The 23486-nt window shown below is 43.0% G+C and overlaps 1 protein-coding gene across 1 annotated transcript; it reads right to left on the bottom strand.

Annotated features, from left to right (window-relative positions):
* Positions 1-494: 494 nt before the first annotated feature.
* On the bottom strand, positions 495-23118 carry GRPR (gastrin releasing peptide receptor). Its single transcript, XM_058849876.1, has 3 exons — positions 22034-23118; positions 4607-4958; positions 495-2106 (listed from the first exon to the last, which is right to left on the bottom strand). The coding sequence occupies exons 1-3, from the start codon at positions 22450-22452 to the stop codon at positions 1714-1716; spliced, it is 1164 nt and encodes a 387-aa protein (XP_058705859.1). The 5' UTR covers positions 22453-23118; the 3' UTR covers positions 495-1713.
* Between the last annotated feature and the right edge of the window lie 368 nt (positions 23119-23486).

A 23486-nucleotide genomic window follows, 5' to 3' on the forward strand; every position in this document is an offset into this window, starting at 1 on the left:
AAATTAACATCATAGTGACACAGTCAGCCAAGCAAGGGAATTGACTCACCTGTAAAATAACCCCATTCCATTAGTTTTCAGCCTGATTGGGGTGTGGGGGCCCTTATGACTGGAGGAGGGGGTGACACACAGGTGGCAGTGCCCAGGGCTGGTGGGGGAGCAGGGCAGTGTTACCCTTAGCAGCACAGTGATGGGGCCCCGTCCTGAGCTCACGGACCTGTGCATCCAATCTCATCCAGAGGACAAAAGGGAAAATCAGCCAAAGTTTTCAGAGCTCTGCCTTTGTCATCAGAGCCTGTTTGAGCCCCTGGAGATAGCAACTCTCACCAGCATCCCAAAGCAGCTGCAGACACAGGGCTGAGTGCTTTTACACTGCACACATGACTTTTTCTACAAACACAGAGCAAACTCAGGACAAAGTTTTACCAGCTTTCATTTATCTTTTGGTGTGGCAATGAAAAGGATCATCATCAAAGAGGATAAGGGCCATAAAAAAACCCGCATATTCTGCTACAGTGATTGGTTTATGGTGTCCTTTGGCAGCAGTTTTTTTTATCAGGTGTGCAGCTTTGTTGAGTGTCTTATAGCACAGGTGCTTCAGGAGTCTGATATCTGCAGGACACTGTGCTCCTGTCCCAGAATAGATGGTACCTGGCACAGGAATTGTTCTGGAGCAAACGTTAGAGTGGACCTATTTCTCCAATCTGTTAGCCAGTTTTGTCGCTCTGTCTCCACAGATTTCTGTGAAGACAGTAGAAAAAAAATGTAGGTTGGAGATCACAAATTGCATTGCTGATAGCTTTTGCTGAAAAACTAGTGTTTTACAAAGCACTACTACGTGAAAAATAGATGTACATCAGCTTCTGCTATTGCCTGCCCTTAGTTAAACCCAGCTAACATTTTGTGGTACCACTTAGGTGATGGAATATTCACTATATCATACCTTTGAAGACAGGAAGAACAAAACAGTAATGCTTGGAAATTGCCCTGCTGTCTCTTCCACAACACAGCAAAAGTTCACACAGTTGAAAGCTGTAAACATATTCCAACTCACATTTATTCACATTACTGCTTTCACATTGACGTGGTGTAAGATACTGCTCATTTCAGATGGGGCCACAGACATGCCCAAGTAAACTTTTGATATCTTTTAGACAATGAATTAATACTGTACTCAGAACATTAATAAATACTTGGAAAGTCTGTAAATGACCTACACTGAACTCCTTTGTAAAAGTATTTACCTTATTTAAATGGATTTATTTCTATGTCAAAATACATTACACCATAAAGTGATGGACGCAACTGTTCTGACAAATTGTGTGCACCTGATATGGTCTTTATCACTGCTGTAAGTCTGAATAAATTTGGGATTGAGCAGGAAGTGATAAAGATTCTGCAGTGCCAAAAAAGATTTGATCTTAAGGTTCCCATTTTGCTCTCATTGAAAGCACAGCAGCACTTCCCAGGGAGACCCTGTGGGCTGGTGGTCAATGATCTGATGCTCTGGTGATGCCTCAGTCCAGGGTGAAATGCTGGATGCTTCAACCTCAGCCCCAGATGAAATGTTGGATGCTTCAAGCTCCTCTGAGTTCTCTGAGCACACCACACCTCCTTGCATGCGTGTGTGCAAGCGTGTGTGCGCTGCTCACCATCCCCACGGAGCAAAGTCCAGCAGCCATGCTCAGCAACTGATGTCTCTGACTGCAGCCTTTAGACACAGCCTTCGTGGCAGATGTGGTTGCCATTGATCAAGCTGAAGGTGGCCAGGGAGTGATTGGTGCTCTTGAGGGAGGTCATTCGTGTGGTGCTCCTGGCCATGCTGTGGGAGCGGATGAGGAGGCGAGCTCTGCAGCACAGCAGCTGGTTGTTGAACTGCTTCCGAAAGCTCTTGCTGAGCAAGTAGAGAGCAAAGGGATTGACACAAGAGTTAGTGAATGCCAGGATCCGGGCACAGATGCTGGCAATGAAATGCAGCACTGAGGTGTCCACCTCGGAGTAGTGGTAGGACCGGTATAAGTAGATGATGTGAGTGGGCAGCCAGCAGAAGGCGAAGAGGCACACGAAGACCAGCACGGTCCTGGCCAGGCGCTTACGGGATTCAATCTGGTCAAAGAAAGGGAAACACAGATTAGCTGGTATTCCTAGCTCAGACCAGGGGCTGTCTATTTTTTGCTTTCCAGCTAACATATGGCAGGTGGCATGCCCAGAGCAGGGAAATCTGGACTGCAGGTAAACAGTCAAGAACTATCCTTGTCTCTCGTTAACCCCATTCCCTTATAAACAAATAATTCTGAAAATTTATTACATAAGAAGTCTTTCCTTTCCTGTTTAGAGATAAAATTCCAATGGCTTGTAACTTTGCAAAATCCCAGCTCTGGTAACAAAAGTGTGGACAATCTGCATTAGTTATCCACACATAATATATACAATCATATGTAATTTTAATAGATTACCTTATTATTATTACTATTATTATAATTAATTATTGTGTAGGAGTCTGGGATATTTCAGAGCTCACAGGCAGGACATTCTACCATGGAGCCATGTGGTGTATGTATACAAAAGTGCTGTCAACAGCTCACAGCCCTCTGAGACCAAGTGCAGCACTCTGAGTCTGAAGGAGATGGAGAAGGAGAGAGAGGACATTCTGTACTTAGAGGAACACCAAGGCAGCAGCAAGGTGGACCCTTCAGCTGAAAGCACTGGAGCCACCAGGAGAGAGCTACAGGTGGTGAATAGATGGATGACCACCTCTCGGTATAATCTGAGCTTTGTCAGGGAAAAGTGTTTTCACAAAGCCAGTTAGCACACAGTATAACCTTTGTGCAGACCAGCCACGCTTTTGTTTTACTTACTTCTACAGGTTTGGAGTCAACCCAAAGGTATTGCTCAACCCAGGGGAGTTGAGGTAAACTATACCTTGTCTTTTTGTCCATGAGTGCTGCACATTAAGATAACAAAGCCACTGAAAAACACATCTCTCTTCCTAATGAACACAAAAATCCTGAAGGAGGTTGCCCAAAATGAGAGGACAGACAGAGTTGCCCACAAAAACATGTTAAAATGCACGGCTCCCTGGGAGAGGTTGCACAGCCAGAGTTTGCAGGATTGGAAAATGTAACTGCTGACCTTTTAGTGCTCCCTAATGTTCTCCTCTGTGGTAATCCCACTAATGCTTCCCAGACACTCCTAGGGAATTTGCTGCATCCCACTTATACTTATGTATACTTATACCTACGTGAATGGCCTGCAACTACTCCTAGCCTCAGCCTTGCTGCCCTTGCTCCTGCCTCACTGTGGCCACAGCACCTGGCCAGACTCCCAGGACACTGCCCCGTCCTCACTCTGCTTCCAAGCTCCACAGGCACATCAGAAACTGAGCATTTTACACAGGCTGATCTATTCTCAGGACAGCTGCAAGCAGCAACCAGGAAGGGCAGACATAGCAGGCCCATTTTGACTTTATTTTGTGCCCCTTTAATGGCACTGACTAAAAACAGGCCATTGAGCTCAGGAAGGACTGACATGCACCAGGTGATAATGTCTCCAGCGAGCAGGCTGAAAATTAAATCCTTTGAGAAAGGGCTCTCCTTGGCTAAACCATATATTCTTTTGAAATGTATTCTTAATTTGATATAGAGCTATTGAGGCCACATCTGCACTATAAAGAAAGGAAGCAATGCAATAAAGAAATCGATACCAGTTATCTCAGATGGAGACATATAGCACTTGCACGCACGGCAGGACGGGAATGATGGATGGAGGGTGCTAGACCAGCCTGGCCTTTTGCTTGCTTTAGAGCTCTCTCCCCAAAACCAAAGGGGAAAGGGCTGCTTGTACTGCTCACTTTATTGCCACTAATCAAAACAGCCATTGAATTGGCAGAGAAATGGGCTGCAGGGGAAAAGATTCATGCACATCCAGAAGGGAAAAAGATAAGGATTTCAGGGATCACACATCATTTGATGGGTAAAACCCAAGTCTTTACAGCCTTACTGCTTCAGCATAGCACCTGAAGGCTATGTAAGATGATTGTGCTGGGTCATCCTAAGGTGGAGGTGTCAGCTGGGTGCAGTTGAGTGGACAATTGCTAGCTATGAATGGCTTGTGTCAGTTTAGCTGAGGCTGCAGCACATTTCAGTAAAAAGAAGAGGTAAGGCAAATAAGATAAATATGTTAAGGTAAATAGACTGTTTAGAAACAGGCAAGGCTTTATCCAAGGTCCTCTCTCTGACAGCAACTTTGTGAAGTTTTGATTTTCTCCCACATCACCCCTTTGCCTCAATCTGCAAACACTGCATCTGCTCTGCCCCTTCCCCTGCATCCTAGTCAATACCTTCCCAGGCTTTGGCAAGGGTCTCCTGCTATGCTTGCCATGGTAACCACTCTGCCAAAGTCTCTGAACTTACAAACAGGAGGAGATGCTTTAACTGTTTAGCCTTGTATCATGGCTCCTTTCATCCATTTTAATTCTTTTACCCCACCTAATCTATTAAAATCAGTATGACAGACACGGTCTGTCACAGTATAAATTTCCCTGTATTCCCTCTCTCCTCCCAGATTCATAGAGAATGTGGATTTTTGAAGAAAGTAAAATCTCTACCTGTTTCCTCACATGCACATTGCCTTCCACGGGGATGTTGTAAGCACTCCGGATCAAATTCTTAGCAATAAAATAATAATACACTGAAATTACAGATAGGGGAATAATATAAAATATGAGAAATGATGCCATAGAGTGAATTTTGGGATGCAGCCCATCTGAATGAGGGTAAGGAGCACAGCTGATAAAGGTTTTATTAGTCCCTTTGTCGTGGAAAGGGTGCAGATCTGAAAATACTGCTTCAGGGATGGCAAGCAACATGGATACAATCCAGATTATAGCAGCTCTCACACAAATCTTCATCAGTGCATGGGATGCTTGGATCTCCATTGGCCTTACTATGGCTTTATACCTAAAGAAACAAACAAACAAAAAAAGAAATAATTTACTGACCTCAACATTCAAGCATAGTAGTCCTGTTTTTCCCTTCCATTCAGAAATAAAAACACAAACAAAATCATTCTTTACTCAAGACTGGATTTTTTTCTGGTGTTTTTAATTTCAGTACTTTCAATAGATTTCTTGATTTAAACCAAAGCCACCTGTCATCAGTTCATTCAGTTTCATGTGCATTGATTAGGAGTTCATTTAATTTGTAATTGACCCGACAAAGCACAGGCCTCCCTGACATTAACATGTTAATTAATATTAATGACATTAATATGTGTCCAAATAGCATTAAGACAGGAAGTGCAATCATAGACTTCTCTTCAAAAGTGTACATCTTACACCCTTTATAGGGTGTACTATATGGAATAGTGTTGAAAGAAACTGGGCTGAGATTTTGCCACACTTTTCAAGCTGTGAGTATAGTGGTCTCCTGCAAATCTTATTTTTTCTCAAGCTACAGAGAGTGTGTTGCCTGCTTAATTGCTGTTGGGTAGTGCAGGTGGCAAGAGTTTTCCCTAACTCAGTGCATTCAGGTTAAGTAGCCAGAACTGCTGAGTCCCTCAGAAAAAACACCATTATTGCTTTCTATTCTAGATATGTAGAGAGATTTTTGGATTTGAAATTTTGTCTTTCATTATTTCAAATTTTCAGAAAATTGTACTTTATAACCCAAGAATATCAAAGAATTAAACTTATTAGAAATCTGTGTGTGTAATGAGAGGAATGGAAAACATCAGAACTTCATATATGCAGGAGCCCTGCTCTGGCGGGATTTGACGCTCCAAGCAAGCCTCAACTCACATATGCACTTAAGCAACATGGTAGAAGAAAAAAATATATAATTAGGCCTTCCTAATTATAGCTACAGGTTTCACAACTTAGCATGGAGGGCCATTATTATAAATAACAGTTACAAACTGTTGGTTATTTCTTCCAGGATCTGCCTCACTGCCCGTGGTGCACTTGGCTCCCCCTTGGTCACTTCTCCCTGAGGACTGGTGTGTGCCTGGGTCCTGGGCTGTCCCAGCCCTCTTTGGCATGGCAGGGTACATCCCATCAGCTGCTCCAGAGTCCATTTCCAAGCTCCTTACAGCATCCTGCCTCCTTTAGACAGCTGGACTGGGCACTAGGGTGGAAGCAGAGGCAGTGAGCACAACACCCTGCCTGGGTCTGGGCGGCACCCCAGGGCTCCTCCATGCAGCAGCACAAACCCAGGCTCTACGGACACTCCATGACTCCTCACCTGCTATAGCCTGCATTATCCTAAAGCTCAGCATTTGAAAGAGGATTCCATCAGTCCTGCATTGTTTGACCTGGGTAATTGCTTTATTTGCAGGGTAAGAATACATTTAACTTTTGATTATATGCAATATCTTGCTCAGCATACCTAACTTTCCCTCCAGGTAGGTATATATGTGTCTACATATCTCTGTATATATTTTAAGTGCATACACATATTTTTATGCATGTGTATTCATGTATACTTAAGTACATACATAGTTACATACTTATTTTTATGAAGACTGTATCTAGACATTTTGTCATTTGCAGGTATTTCTTCATATAGATGCCTTGTGTAGAGGATTTTTCATTTCATGTACTACAAACACTGTGCTCAGTAGTTTGCTGTTTAACCACTTATTCTCCAAGCTCTACAGCCCTTCTTTTTTCCAGCTGCAGTGTCTAGACACAGTATTTTTAAGGCTTGCTTGGCACCTCTTTAACCTGCACTCTGAAAACTGGGGATTAAGTGATGTCATACCACAAAGCACCATCTTCCAGCACCAGATCATAAACTCAGGTGAAGAACGTCACGGCTCTTAAACAAATATGATGCTCTGGGTATTGCAGTCATAAAACAGAAGTGCTAGGCAGATTACTAAAGGAGTGGTGTTGAAATAGCTCAGTTTATAGTATTGACCAGATATAGATTATTGACAGAAACATTAGTTTACTGAAAGTCTTCAGTTAACCTTAAAGAAGGAAATTAATAATATATCAAGGTATTAGCAAATTTAGTTGATTCAAAGGTCTTTCTACAGATGTTTACTGTATGCTTATCAACCTGACATGTTAGCATGATTATTTCAGGGATTGCCTTACAAAATATAGACAGCTGAGAGAATATTTTCCAGTATTATGTTCCAGGAACATGGATAAGTTAAAGAATATAGGGAAACTTTAATTTTTATTATCATTAACAGAGTTGGGGGAGCCAGAAAATTACTCCATTTCAAGTTATTGGTACATGTTAATCAGAGATGGAATTTACAAAAATTTTAATTTGGAGAAAACATAATTAGAAATGTCTAGGACTGCTAGCACTGGGTATTAGGCATTTAGTATACTTTTAAAGCCTCCTACAGCAGATGTAAGAGAAGATATGAGAGAGGTTTTGCTTGCAAGGGGTTCAGTGTAGACCCAAAGCATGGGAGTGAAAGAACAGAAAGGTAAAACAGAAGAAACAAAGCTAGCAAACAGATTTTGAAAATATACGTTCTCAGGTGAAGAAACACAAGTAGATATTTTCTTAATAGCCTGAAAATCAAATAAAATTATTTTGCTGACTATCTGCATGACTTTCTTGATGGCGGGTTAATTTAAGCAGAAATCTCCAGTAATCTGTGTTAGTCTCTGAGTATTGATGTGTGACTGATCAGTACTGATCTGGTAGGAATCCCCATTTCCAGTCACCTTGCTGATGTGCCAGTGCGTGTCTCCGGTTTGTGTTTCAGCAGCTCTACTCTGCCACGCCAGCCCAGGCTCTGGGCAGCAGCTGCAGGAGCTGCTCCTGGTGAGAGCACAGGGGGTGCTATGGTGAGGAATTGGCCCCCCAGGCTGGTGTGTGGGCTGAGACACCACTGGATTTTCCTGTTGCTGGTATTCAGGGTGTGAAAAAGCTGCACCTCCTGGTTGGTTTCTGAGTGGGGCTCAGAAATGCCTTCACTCCTTTACTTTTCCATACCGCTTTCTGGCAGGGTCAAACCTGAATTTTATTTGACATTTCTTCAGAACTTCATCAAGGTAGACTGGATTTGAGTAGCAGCTCGTTCTGCTTTTCAGCATGTGTATTTCCAGTTTGGATGTCACATAGTATTTCAAGCTTTCCAAATCTTTGTCCCCTGCAATTTGTTTTTCAATTACCTGTATTTAACATCCAGAATGTATTTCAATCCACTTTGAAGGGAACATTGATGAATATACCTCTACACCTTAGAGGCGCCATGGACCTCATGGAATTGAGCTTTCATGCAAAGGTCTTAACATGGCATTATTTTTAGCCCAGGTGGTAGCATGGGCTCTGACAGTATGTGCCACATTGCATGCTCAGCTCTCTGCAGTAGATCTAGACATGGCCCTGAACTGATCACCTCTGCTGTTCACACATTCAGTCTCTAATTATTGAATTATTGTTTTAAATATATATATATTCTTTACAGTTAAACTCCTTTCCCTATCATCTTTTAAAGAAATTTTTGAAAAAGTTTAAGAACCAGAGGTACAATTCATGCACTGCAACAAAGCACAAAACTAAATATATGTGCCTTCTGAAGATTCAGTTGAATAAAAAAAAAAGATATAGTCAAGAACTCATGCCAAACAGCTCAGATGAAAATGACTGGTTTGCTGATCTGATTGCAAGTGTGGAAGAGATGCTGACCTTTACTACTGCTCAGCCTTTGAATTTGTCTGTTCCCACTTGTGAAGCAGCAGCCTGCCATGTACACTGCAGCTGCCAATGACCTCCCAGCCAGGATGGATGCCAGTCAGCTCCTTGTCTTGTAGTCTCACTCAAAGAATTCCTCAAAATAAATTACTAATGGAACTATCCAATGTGTGCTTAATATAATTGCAATTATATTAAGGCACTGTGAGGATTCACCTGCTAAGGAAATTCTCTCCACACCAGCCACAGTGATTTTGGTGCTGTCCTGGTCAGGATCCTAACCTCTAAGAGCAAGCTGGTGATTGTGTTGCTTCAACCCAGATCACTTCTTAACCTAATCCCAAAAAATCATTGTGGATTGGTAGGAGCCCACAGAGCATATACATCTCCACTGAATCCTTGAAAATGTCTTTTACACATCCCTTAGGATCTCTGTTGTGCTCATTGAGTAATTGTTTCTCACAAATGAAACTACTGAAATGACCATAAACCACTAAAATGTGGCACACCCAAGGTCTTCCTGTGGTAAATACTTTTCCCACTGAGGTTACTATGCCAGGGAAAAAGGAGAACTGTGTCATTGTCCCTGTGTTAATAATAATGTAACTAATGATAGATAACATCACCTAATGTACTTGGAGAATGCAAACATTGGTTAATACCATGCACTTAGCCCAAAAGCTGCAGCTTCAAATATAAACACAGAAGTAGCTGTAGCATGAAAAAGACAGTTACAGATACCCCATCCAAAGATACCAACCAAAATACGGCCCCAAATGGATATCAGTGTTTCCTACATGTAGTTTCTCTGTTGGTACAAAAATACTTCATCCATCTTTGTGCTCCTTAGCTGAGCCAGGAAAATACACACCACCTGAAGCAAAAACAGGCCTTGCCTTCAAAGTCATACTGCCTATACATTTCTAAGCATAGAAGGGCTTCAATTTTGCTCTCTGCGGGAGAAAGGACCTTATACACTGCAGCCTCAGTGCCTCTTTCACAGCTTTTTACTTCATCCTTCATCCACTTACTTATGCCTGCTACAACAGCCACAAAAATTAAATGAAAACAACTGAAGCATGGGGAGGCCAATCAGATGTTTCCCTGGGATTTTAAATTAATTTAGCCCCATATGTCTAAGTCTCTGATTTTGTGGGTTTTTTAAGGGAAGTAACTTTATGCTGTGTGGAGAAGCTGGTGCTATAGGCAGCCTCAGCTTGCTCTCCTCTTCTGTGACTGCTTTGTATTGCCTTTCTCCCTTCCCTTACGTCAGCAAGTAAAGCTAATGTAGATGACCCAGGAGTGTAGGGAGAGAAAATAGCTGAAATAGGCTCTGCCAGAGAGTACTGCCCTTTTCTATCTCAGTCCTTCCAAGCATGTCCATCTTTCTACAGCTTAACCTCACACTTGCAAGAAATAAAAGAGGAAAAAAGGCCTGCCCATCCTTCCTCCAGAGAAAAGGGACAGTGCCCTTCCAAAATGAATTTGCAGGAGGACTTAACTGCCAAGGAAAGTTTCCTCCCAGTAATATCATCTATTACCACCCCCTACACCATTTACATAAAAAGATCCTGTGCCCTGCACATGAATTTGTATAATGGTTTAAAACCCAAGTGTGTTCAAACCTGTTCAAACAAGATTTCAGAAGCCTTGCCCACCCTTGCTTCATTACTGGTCCCACTGTTTAGACTGCATTAGGCTGGTGGAAAGATGTATGTATTGCCACTTTCTTTCTCTCTGGTGTGAGAAATCCACTTACAAAGTTTTGAATCTATTTAAACTGTGCTCTATTTTGAGAAGTTGAGCTAATTTGAAGCTCAAATTTAAATAAAAAAGCAGGGATTGGCTGAAATAGACTGATGTCTTACAGAAACAGTCACGTCAATTGCTGAGAAGTGAAAACACTGAGTTCCTCCAGTTCTAGAAAATGAGCTCCTGAAATTGCCATGACTTCCTGTGGTAATGATGGAAAAACTGTCTCTAAGTCAGCATGTCCCCGATACTTTTCCTGCTCCCACTTGCAACTGATACAGTGAGAAAAGTGAAATTTGCAGTCCCTCTGATCCTCAATCATCTGTTCCCATTTGTAAGGTTAATGGCACATTGGTCTGGTCCTGGCCTGAGAACAGACCAAACAAAAATCCTTTCATTAAGATTTTGCAATTATGTTCTACAAGCATCACATTATTTTTTTTGCCCACAAAATATGAAGGACTGGCTCAATTACCATGCAAAAAAGCCTCAGACAACAGAGAAAAATTGATGCTATGGAAAAGCTACCTAAATGAAGAAGATGGAGCCCTGTTGAGTGTGAAGCTCCACCTGGAAAGCAAGAAAAGTCTTACTAAATATACCAAGAAATTTATGACAAATGCAATGCCACAAACTTTCTTTATTGTTTCCACCATGGATGTTATGAATATTTATAGCTCTGAAGACAATTCAGTAAATCCACAAAATTGCTAGACTGTCTAACCCATCAACACACTCCGACAACCTATTCTGGGTCTATCTGCTTTCTGCATACTTAGTTAAGATTGTCATTATTATGCATGATTCTTGAGTGAACATCTGTTATTAAAATCTTCAGTAAATTGCATATGGGCACAAAGACATCTCTAATGGGCAAATCTTAAATACATTGGCAGGTACTGCCTACTTTCTCTTTTTATTAATTTAACATTTAAATAAAAGAAAAAGGAGGCATTGATAGAAGTGGCACAGTTCTTACTTTTAAAACATATGTTCAAAATTCAGTGCATACTGCTACATTATCCTGGAATATGGACAAATAAGGATCTCAGTCTAGGAATGCCTAAATTCAGAATTGAGACAGAGTGTTTTAGAGACCACTGAACTGCACTACATACTGGGAAGGAGAGCTTGAACACTAATAATTTGATAGTGGATGTGTTATTCCTAGACATAACCACCCACAGCCTAAAATATTCCAAAAAATAACTATATATATGAAAAAACAATGGGTTAAAATGTTACTGAAGGAAATAGTGTGAGTCCCATGGACATCAGAAAGCATGTTTACATGTTTACACCCAGGGTAGTTATTTCCAGAAGGTGATCTTCAGCCTCATGCCAAGTTAAAGATTTCAGTGGGGCCAGTTTCATGGTTCCTTGCAAACAGATGTGAGACCTACTGTCTGAAGCAGGGCTGGGACCCATTCATTTACAGAACCACAGAATATGCTGAGCTGGAAGGGACTCACAAGGATCATTGAGTTCAACTCCTGGCCCTGCACAGGGCACCCTAAAAGTCAGACCTTGTGCCTGAGAGCATTGTCCAAATGCCTCTTGGGCTCTGTCAGGCTTGGTCCTGTGAGCACTTCCCTGGGGAGCTTGTTCCAGTGCCTAGCCACCCCCTGAATGAAGAAAATTTTCCTGATATCCAACCTAAACCTTTCCTGACACAACTTCAGGCCATTCCTTTTGGTCCTGTCACTGGTCACTACAGAGAGGAGATCAGTGGCTGCCCCTCCACTTGCCCTCACAAGGAAGGTGTAACTGCAATGAGGTGACCCTTCAGTCTCCCCCATGCTGAACAGACCAAGTGACCTCAACCACTCCCCATATGGCTTTCTCTTGAGACATTTCACCATCTTTGTTGCCTCCTTTGGATGCTCTGTAATAGTTTAATGTCTCTCTTATATTGTGAACTGCCCCCAGCCCTTGAGGTAAGGCTGCCCCAGTGCAGAGCAGAGCGAGACAATCTCCTTCCTTGCCCAGCTGGCAATGCTGGATCTGATGCCCCTCTGGACACAGTTTGGAAGCATCCTTTAATTTCAAAACCACCAAACTCTGACACAGGTCCCCAACACCAGTTAAACACTGCACACATTCCTGCATGCTCAGTGCCTGGGTACAGCCAGAGGGATGTGCCTGCTCATGCCATGTGGCACCAGAACTGGAGCTGGTGTCGAGATTGCAATGTGGTGAGTGTCTGGAGTGCAGCTGGGAGAACTGGTGCTGACACAGGGACCAGCAGGCATGAGAAGGAGCAAGCCACAGGGGTGCTTTCCATCCAAGGCTCTACTGCCTCAACCCAAGTCTCCAGGGATGTCAGCAGCCTGGGTGGGGGAGATCTGCATGCCTGAGGGTTGAACTGTGACCAGGGCAAATAAAGCTGAGGTCTCAGACATGGACCCCTCATTTCACTAGAGAATCTGCCTTATTTCTGCTGAAAGCACCATCTTTGCATAAAGACAGAATCACTGAGTAATCTAAGCAGGTGGCATAACTGCTGGATATCCCACAGAGCCAGTTATAGAAATTCATTTGAGTTTCTAAAAATGGCAGCTTCTCAACAGAAAAAGTCCTGCCTGTGTTGTACAATAAATCAATACTGTACCTGGTTTTGACAGAGAAAGAAGAGCTCATCATTGACCTAAAAATTAGCACTTCCATAAGCTATATGCAGTGTGCTTATATTAATTTTGGGGAAATAGAATAAAAAGCTATATATGTTTAGAACCAAGACCAGGTTGGATGAGGCTTTGGGCCACTTGGTCTACTGGAAGGTGTTCCTGCCCACTTCTGGGGTGTTGGAAGTAGATGACCATTAAGGTCTCTTCCAACCCAAACCATTCTATGATTCTATGATTCTATGATTCTATGATTCTATGATTCTATGATTCTATGATTCTATGATTCTATGATTCTGTTAACTTTAGAGCAGCAGATTACCTAAAGTTAAAAGCAACTTTCAAATCAACTGACTGAGAACACAAATCTAAAGGGACATCACTAACTGGACATTAGTTGCTGACTTCCAGCCTGCTCCCTGGTGTCTCCCTCCTTGTCATGAAAAAAGCACAGCAAAAAGCTGCCCTGGATAACAGAAAAGGAGGAGTCATGCTAAAACCTCAAAGAAGTAATTACAAAAATCAATATGCAACAGATGGGAAAAAAAGCCAACGTAAATGACAGCAAGTATTGGAGTTTTAAAATGTTGGTGACTGATAAGGAAAGCTGAAGGAACCAACATATTAACAAAGGTCACTCTGTAACAGACAGAATGTGCATCTTTAAATACATCAGGAATAAAAAAAAATCAGTAAGTTGGGAATACACATAAATAGTGAAGATATGAACAACAATGAGACAAAGTGAAAAGCAATAACCCAATAGTCATCTTCAGGACTAAATGAGCAGGAGATATACGCGGTTCTATACTATGTGTGCAGTTCTGCAGAGGTAGCAGAAAACTTGTGAGCTGTATTTAAGATGATATGAGCCAAAAGCTGCTAACACAAACTAATTTCACACCAGCAGGCCTGAATAATTTACACCTAGGAGTACTAAAGGAACTAGCTGAGGAACAGCTGGTGCTAATTTTTTTACAAATCTTGAAAAAGTGGTGGATTTCCTCAGAAGTGGAGAACTGGCTTCAAAGATGTGATGTTCAGAAAAGCTGGATGATGTGACCAAGAAAATTGCAAATATTTGTGCTGCCCAAGGCCAGCTGTAGAGGGAATAAGAGATGGGTTAATCCTGCTAACAGGTGATAATTAATATGTCTATCTTGTTTAACACACAGCAGATGTCAGGGGTTTTTTATCTTGTCACAACATGATAGGGGATGTAAATAGGATGTGGGCCATGCTGGTGTACAGAGGAGCTGCAGCTTTCATGGGCACGTTGGCACGGGTGATCATGCATGCAGATATACACATACGTGAACCAGGGTCCATGTGGTACTCCCTCTCCTATCCAGGCAATCTCTGTCCCACTCCCACAGGAAAGGGTTAAAATTAGGACTTCTGGTCTGGGAAGGTGGGGATCCAGGTGGGGACCCTGAGCCCCATGCTCCCCTAGATATTCATCTATCAAGGTGGCAAAAAGCAGTGTGTGGAACAGTTTGTAGCCTAGGTCCTGAGAACTTTCTCTAGCTGCAGTGTTTATTGTGCATATCACCTGCCTTGAGCAGGCTGTAAAACCTTTGCTGGAAAAGTTTGCAGATGACACAGTGGCTAACAAGACTGAGAATTCTGTAGAGTCATTGAGGTAAGTGGCCATAGTCTAAGCCAAACCATTTTAACTCAGTTATGTGCAAAATAGTAAATATACAAGCCAGTGAGCAGAAGATGCAAAAAAATAGTGCTCTGTTAAGGAAAGAAGAGACAAAAGAAGACATTGGAGCAAGTCTTCTGCATGTGACAAAATGAGATTCTCATTTCACAAAATTCTCATTGTGTCATGGCTTTAGTGAAACTCAATATAAAGCAAAGCCAGTTACATGATGCTTAAATACTTTCTGTGGTTTCAATAAACATAGGTGTCATAAGAGATCATCACCACTATATGAACCTTCAGCAGCATGTAGCGGCTGAACAATCTATTGCTATCCTTGACTTCTCTAATCATAGAGCCATAGAATAGCTTGGTTAGGAGGGGACCTTTAAAGGATCAACAAGCCCAACCTCCCTCCCCCAATAAGCAAGGACATCTTCAGTAAAGTCAGGCTGCTCAAAGACCCATCTGGTCTGGCCTTGAACACTTTGAGAGGTGGGGTATCCACCACTTCTCTGTGCAAGCTCCATCCAGTGCTTCACAACCCTCATCATAAAAAAAAATTTCTTCCTTATGTCTTACTTAAACTCACTGTCTTTCAATTTAAAACCATTGCTCCTAGTCCATTACATCCTTGTCCATTACCATTACTTGGTAAAAAGTCCCTCTCTGTCTTTCTCATAAACTCCTTTAAGTATTAAAAGGCTGCAATAAGGTGTCTCCAGAACCTTCTCTTCTCCAGACTGAACAACCCCAACTCTCTCAGCCTTTCACATTTGCTGTGAGTTAGGTTATTATGCAGTGGTTAGAGGTCAGACAAATTTCAATTTGAAACATAAGTTCTAAGCAGAGAGGGTAACAGAGTGCCAGACACACAAGGGGTGGCAGAGTGATATATGCACCATTAGTCTGAATGCTGGGAAAACAGCCTCATGTCACTGGGAAGATTTGTTTTAATCCAAATCCTATGAGATATTCAATATTCTCTGTGCACAGGTGTGGGCAAGAAATACTGCTGAGTTGATGGCTAGTGAGGTATCTCCTAGTCTTGCATCTCTGGTGTAGTCCACATCTCTGCTTCTTCCAGGTCGTTGGAACATTCATGTCTCAATCTCATGCTTCAGGGTTGCCTGAAGGTGTGAAGAAACATTTTTTTTTCTCTCAGGGTGTCATGGTACTGTTTTCTGTTCTGCCTTCCCAGAGAGCTGCAGAGACTGGCTCTGGACAGAGGGCAAGTGAGGACAGGATGGGCAGAGCTCTGACAATGCTTCTCCCTTTGATGCTCCACAGTTTTCTGCATTCCAATTAAACTGATTGTTAGCCTGCCATCAGGAGGGGAGTTTTTGCAAGGCATCTCCAGCCTTCTGCTTTTCTCTACAGCAGAGCACTTAGCTTGCTGCTGGGATGCCTTCAGGTGCCTCAGCACTGTGAGAGGCCCATGGACTGTCCCTGTTTGCTGCCTCATGGCACAGGGATTTTGAAAGCTGTTGCTCTGCCTGAGATCCTATGCAGCAGTCACTGTGTGTGGGGGTTGCAGAGCCTGCTGTGTCCTGGACACGTGTCCTGACACGGCCCACGGTGTCCTGGATTGTATGGGGTGAGGTGGGCACCTGGGTGACAAACTGCTGAAAAAGAAGGTGAGGGAACTCCACAGGGACAGTGGTGAAGTCTCTTTCCAAAATAAAGGAAGACAAATTATTGCAAGGGTTGTCTCTGAGCAAAGCAGTTACTGGAGGCTTCACAGAGCAGTTGTGCCTGCTTCTACTTTTTCATCTCAGCTACCTCCTACTCTTCTCAGCCAGGTTGTTATCCACATCTGAACATCAAATAGTAAGACATGAACTGATGGGTCCACTGTAAGCTCATCTCCCAGCAGTGATGGTGAAATCCCAGCCCACTGCTGGGACACACAGCCGGCAAATTCTCTGCAGCTGGAGAATTTGCTCTCCTTAATAACAGTGTGTACAGCACCTCGTACTATGAGACCATGACAACTGATAGGGGGTTTTAGGTTTTACTGAAATGTAAACAATAGGTAATCTGACTTTTCTTCCTTTTGATTGCTTAAATATTGACAGTCTCCAGCACATTAGCACTGACTCTAAACTCAGATTTCCATACCACTCCCACTGCTATAAATGGGAGCTCTAATCTTCCTGGTTATAGAAGTGCATCTATTGTGTTTTGGCCATCTGCTCTGGTTAATCAAGACATTCAGAAAATTTGTGTTGTTTGATCAGTAGCTCTTGGTGCAGACAGATTCAGGGGCTGAGGAAACGAGAGCTAAAACTAAAGGTGTAAAGAGTGTTTATATTATATCGACACAGTGGACAGAAACCAGGATCTAAGACTCTTGTACATCAGCTGAAGGAGATATGTGTATATCACCCTGCATCCATCAGCATGTGAGAGGCAGCAGCACAGACACTGTGCCAGTGGCAAGGGTGGAGATGGGGCTGCCAGGTGCTTCAGTGCAAGAGAAGGCTCTGGGCTGGGCCCTGAAGTCCCTCCAGTTTTCTTCCCTGGCTTGGAGGGACCAAAGTTTTGGCTGAGGTCATGAGGTCACATTAGTGGATCCAAACTCCATTCTGCTGACATTCATTGACTGTGTTAGAGGCTGTCTTGGTAGGTCAGAGTGGGTTTCTCTGCTCCCCCCTGAAACCTCCCTGGGGCTGCAGAGTAAATTACAGCACAAGTAAAATGCTCCAAAATAGTGCCTTAGTGACCTGAAGCTATTTCATGTATACTGTGACTAGAATGCGCAGAATATATTCTTAACTACTATGGACTTGGTACTTTACAACTGATGGTGTTTTTTAAAAAACTGTCATTATGTAAATCAACTCAGTGGAAATCTGTTGACTTTTCATAGCTTTTTATTAGGCTGGCATGCTTCCCTTAGTCCTCTAGTGGAGATATAAACCAGTGATTGTAAAGTAAAATAAATGAACTGGCACGTAGATATTACACCTCCTGTAGTGTTGTAGGTAATATTAATAGCAGGGGCTGGAGACATCTAAATCACAGAAGAGATGAGTCCACTAAACAAAGACTTTTGCATGTTTAAAAGTGTGTTTGTAGAAATTCTGGATTTGTTTGTTTCTTTCCTTGCATTGCTTCTTTTTTTAGGAGTGTTGTTTGAATGTTTTATTTCTTAGATAAACAAACTGTCATATGAGTTCAGAAGAACATCAAAAGTTGTGTTCAAGGTGCATTCCAAGGGACCCAGCAGAGCTGGGAGCCTGGCAGCTTTCCTGCATCCATCCCTGCACCCAAGGCACTGAGGTCAACATTTCCAAAGCTAACATCCTCATTTCAGGTGTCCTGCATGACTGCAACCCTTCAGTCTGCAGCTGGTTTTACCACTGTAAGCCACCTAATCTCCCATGTAATGTCACTCCACATATCTCACTACACTGTCACTCCCACCACAGCACTGCAGGCAGCTCGGGCTGGCAGGCATGCTGCAGTTTTCCAGTACTAGAATCCACATAATCCAAGGTGCTTAAAGTAAAGATGCTGCTTGTAAACTCCAATTACATTTTACACTTACTCTGCTGTGTGCTTGTAAAAACAGCATTTCTTCAGGAAGGTTTCGCTGCATGAGCACCAGGGCATTTCGATCTTTTAGGATGTCAGCCTAACAGTGAGGAACTATGATCAATGCTTGACAGTCTGGTTAATTCAAATGCAAATGTATATGCCCTGTCAGTCACGAGAGAAAGCCAATTAAATGAAGACGTCTCCTATGACATGGGCAATTAAATAGTTGCTTTTCGTCTAGCTGTGCAAAGATTTTCCTTAATTTTCTGTCCCTTGCTGAGACAGCCTTGGCTTTTCTGCCTGGGCTAGAAGCGCAGGTGTCACTGCTCTCACGGGTGCCTCTGTCCCCCTTATCCTTGCACTGAGGAGGAGGGGGAGGAGGAGGAGGGAAGAACCCAAACTCCCGTTTTTTCTGGGATAGACTGAGCAGTAGCTGAAGAAACCACTGGCTCGACAGTGCAGAGCAGCAGGGCAGACAGATGTCCTTACTCTACCAACCTCATTTACAGTGTTTCTAAAACACACAAACATCACCACACACATGGGCTGCTTGTTTCCTTGCTCTTGTACACAGCGCTGGCGCCTTATCACTCATGGAAGGTGGCTGGAAGCACAGCACATGCCTTAACCCTCTCCTGGCTGCCCTGAAAACACTGACACACTTGCAGGAAAACAGGTGTCATCCGACAGCTCCCACTGCTCCTGCAAATGCAGCCAGCCAGATGCAGACACCGTGCAGCCACAGGAAATAAATTTGTAATATTGTTAACTCTTTCTCGCCCTTTCTTATGTGTTTCCTGAAATAATAATGAAATCTCATGGCTGTACACAGAGCCATCCTAAGCACCCAGGGACCCTCTGTCTATCCCTTCCTGCTCAAACCTGCACAGGCATGCCCAGCTGTGTCCATACCTACACAGAGCACTTGCAGGCTGGGAGGCTCTCACTGCAGGAAAAGCTGAGTTTAGCAGTTTGTCCCTCTGTTTCTCCTTGAGAAGTTTGCAATTGAACAGTCAATCCTCTGGACAACCCTTCATTCTGGCAGGTCAAACCACTGAGCAACTTTAGGTGCTCTGTGCTGGAGACTGGCACTCAGCCAAGTGTTTGTAGTCACTGGCAGATGAGAGATTCCTAACACAGGGGAGAGTGGAAATGGAAATAATAAAAATACACCTGAGGAAGACATATAGTCTTGCACTGATGATGTGACTGCAAAAAGCTACTAAAACTGGGGCCCTCATTTTCAGAAGGTGATCCAATGCAAACAGGATTATTTGTACCATTGTTGTAGCATAAGTGTTTCACACACTCTCATATACTCTATCTGCCCATCACACCTACCCACTGCCATTCACCTTGTGGTTCAATGGTCATGTCTCTGGAAGTGACCCTCTTGTATCACACTCCAGTGCTTTTCTTTACACAGCAGACTTCTGTTCCCTGTGATGTCTCCCTAGGCATCACCATGATACATTCAGTAATGCCAGCAGTTGTTTCCATTTGCTTTTGTCAATGGAAGGATGCTGAAACAAAGGGGGTTTTATGATAATTCTTTGCAGATGATGAATTATAGGCAAAATGTCTGTAGTACACTGACAAGTCTCCCTCTCCTTGGAGACAGTGTCATGTAATGCTGTTCACAGCAGGAGCTTTAGGAGGCCTTTCTCTCACATGGTCTATGGCTTTGATTAATGGTAACAGGGATATCCACATGCCTCATGTGAGCATCTCAGGTAGGATTCACCTCACTGAACATTAATCATCTCACCACCATGCCCCTTTCTGTTTACCTTCATGCAGTGCCATGTCTGTCATCAGAAATGGGTGTCTGTGAAACCATCCCACATGCCAGGCTCAGTATCTCACCTGCAGCAGGGTGTTTGGCTTCCAGACCCTCCACAGCCCCCAGCCGGCATCACCATGCTCGTTCACATTTGACTCACATTTTGGAAGTTTTCCTTTCACATTTTAAGGTTATTTCCCTAATGATTCTGACATGATTAATCCTGGGGTCTGGAGTTCAGGGTGACAGCTTTAAGGAAATAGACTAATGGGTTGTGAGCTGCAAAATATAGACTATATTATTTTGTAACAAAATTAACCCAGCACTGCTGTTAATTTATCAAAATAGAAACTTCAGCAAACTTAACAGATAAGGGACACTTGTGCTTCAATGCACAGCATATTGGATTCATAAACTTAACAAAGTTATAACTTTCATTATTATATCCTTCTGTAGTGGACCAAAGATGTATTAGAAGAGGGTAAAATGTTCCTTTGGAAATGGAAACATTTGATCATCCGTGCAGCATGATGGTTAATAGGTTCCTGATAAAGCTGAAGTTCAGAACTTGAAGTCACCAAATCCCAAGCTTGGCACAGCTGCTGTTTTCTGTTCTGTTCCACCACTTCAGGCAAAACGTGCTGTTGATGTGCTGCTCAGTGAAAGCATTTGCAATGTTTACTTTATGTAGCATGTGATCAGATAGCAATAAATATCTCTAACACAGTCTTCTTTACAATGCATTTTTCTTTTCCTTACACCTCTTAAAACAATTTACATTACCGCTTTAGAAAGATGCATTTTCCTGGAGAGATACTTATTTTTTTCCCAGTATTTTCTTCAGAGTGGTCAGAGGGATACCAGACACCACATCAAACCCAGGAGCAAAAGTGCATGTGGTCTTTCACTAGTGCAGTTTTTCTACCTTCACAGAACTTTAAAGCATATTGCTTTAAGACTTTTATCTACATATAGGCCTGTTTGTCATCTGCTACTGGGACAGACAGTGCTATTTTTATATATCCCAACACAGAAGAGAGGACAAACATATTGACTATTCTGTCTCTGAAACACCGAGGAGTTATCTGCTTTCATTGAGACTGCAAAAAGTATATTGAAATATGTGTGTGAACTACATTGAAATCTGAACAAAAGTAGTCTGATGTTTTAAAGCAGCTTAGTGAGAGACAGTGTCATGCAAGAGACTACCCAAAGGAAACCTAGTTTCACTTATTTGTAGGCAAGGATACAATTCCCATGTCTTTTTTGATCACAACAAAACTGAAACAATTTTTCACTCAGTACTTGTGTGTCACTTCAGCATGGTGACAATGTATTCTTTAATCTCTTTTGGAAGCATCCAGAAAATAAACCAGCATATTTACCACACATTATTTTTTACTAAACATTATTGGAAAATGAAGTTTCTGAACCAATAACACAGATCACTTTTGACTGGATAAAGGGGCAAACTGTTTAACCAAGGGAAATACACTGGCTATGACAACTGCAATTCCTGGCTTCAGGCATGCTCATCTGAATATTTGAAAAATTATTTTATGAAATATTGCCTCACATATTATTAACTTTATTCTCAAGCAAGCCCCTAGAAAGAATTGATTCTCACTGCACTTTAAATTGCTGCTCCAGTGCCTTCATGCTTCATGAAGTATGGATCAATTATCTTTTTGGCAAATATGGACATGCTATCTTTCAGCAGAGCTTCATTAATGACATTTTTTTTCTCTCTGGTCTTTAACTTGATCTGCTCTTGTCTCTCTATGAATTAATGTAGACTATTAGCTAAATTGCACAAATATTTAGTTTAGAAAAAGTATCCTGTGTTCAGTCTGCATCCTCCTCAAGTTGTAAGCTAATGTGCACAGAAATCACCTTAGGTGGTTCTTCCCTCATTACATTAAAAATGAATCTTTTACCTGAAAATACAATTTTATAATTGTGCATTTTATGGAGCCACAATATGCAGGCTTCTTTCCAAAGCAACAACAGCCAAGCTTACCTGTCAGCAGAGAGAGCAGTGAGAGTAAAGACTGACACCCCTACAGAGGTGAGCTGTATGAAGGGGATGAGTTTGCATCCTGTTCTGCCAAACAGCCACTCGTCAGCAAGGTACCTGCTGGCATCCACAGGCACACAAGTCACTAAAAGCAGCAGGTCTCCCAGAGCCAAACTGGAAATGAACAAATTAGGGACATTTCGCATGGATTTCACAGTACAGAAGATCTTAATCAAGGTGATATTGCCAATAAGGCCTATCAGAATGATGATCCCATAGATTGTGGGGATGGCGTAGAGGAATGCTGGGTAAAACCACTCTTCCCCAAGCAGGGAGAAGTTTGCACTCTGGTTGACAGAGATGTTATAGAAAATGAAGTTATCTGTTTCTAGGTCTAGCAGAAGGCACTCTCCAGATGCCATCGTCCTATTTTGCTCTTCGCAGAAAACAGCTTTCTCCTTTGAAAGTCCTCAAACTCCTCCAATTAATTTCTTGCTTTAATTTTGCTTCTTTTCGCTGGCTTTAAAGAGTCAGAAGAGTTTAAAAGTCATATTACTTTGTGACATATCTTGTCAATAACCAAACCAAAAAGCACCTGCAGCTTTGTCCACAGTCCTGTTTCCATACGGTGAAAGGAGAACATGTTTTAGCATTGTTTGAATTGTGAAACTTGCCTTTTCCCCCTCCGCTTCTCTAGCTGTTAAGTATTCCTCAGCTCTGGAAGGCAAATTATGGGATTCAAGGGCCAGCAAGTGGCAGGCATTTTCGCAAACGCGGCTCGTTAAACTCCCAGCTCCAGGTCTGCCCGGCAGCTCCGAGTCCGAAAGCAAGGAGTCACAGAAAGCAAGAACTTTCGGGAGTTGCTGTCACGCTGCATTGCCAATCTCTCTCGCTTTCGGTGCCTGCGCTCGCCAGCCGGATTTAAAGCGAGGGGGGAAAGCGGGGCTCGGCTGGCGGCTCGGATCCTATAGGCGGGATGTTCTGGACGTCAGCCCTTGCGCTGCTTCCCACGGTGTGCGCGGGCTGCAGGCAGCGCCGGGAGCGCCGGGGAGCGCCGGGAGCGCCGGGGAGCGCCGGCCGCCTGCTGGATGCTCCGGGCAGCACCGCAAGGGCAGCCGGCCAGCACCGCCCTTAGCTCTTGAGGTGAAAAAATACACATCTCATCACTGAGGGCTCCCGACGTGCGTCACTGGCTCGCCACCCACCTCCCCACCCCCTCCTCCCCCCCAAAAAAAAACAACCAACCAAACCCAAATCTTCCCCCGCCGCAAAAAAACCAAAACCCAAGCCGCCTCCCCCAACAAACCACAAAACCCCCCAAACTCACCCAAACCAAACAGCCCTGCCCCAAACAATTCAACCAACCAGCCAAAACCTAACCCAGTTAATTTCATCCTGCAATCAATGTGTTTAGAAAAGCCATCCCACCTTCTTAAGTAAAAGAATACCTATTTTC

Source organism: Poecile atricapillus, chromosome 1 (assembly GCF_030490865.1).
Source record: "Poecile atricapillus isolate bPoeAtr1 chromosome 1, bPoeAtr1.hap1, whole genome shotgun sequence".
Classification (NCBI taxonomy): domain Eukaryota; kingdom Metazoa; phylum Chordata; class Aves; order Passeriformes; family Paridae; genus Poecile; species Poecile atricapillus.

What these genes read in the sequence shown, in the direction of transcription:
- GRPR (XM_058849876.1), bottom strand. Translation starts at nt 22,452, where the DNA reads ATGGCATCTGGAGAGTGCCTTCTGCTAGACCTAGAAACAGATAACTTC. An exon ending in ACTGCTCTCTCTGCTGACAG is followed by an intron (nt 4,959 to 22,033) that starts GTAAGCTTGGCT and finishes TTGTTTCTTTAG; the next exon opens with GTATAAAGCCATAGTAAGGC. An exon ending in ATGTGCATGTGAGGAAACAG is followed by an intron (nt 2,107 to 4,606) that starts GTAGAGATTTTA and finishes TTCTTTGACCAG; the next exon opens with ATTGAATCCCGTAAGCGCCT.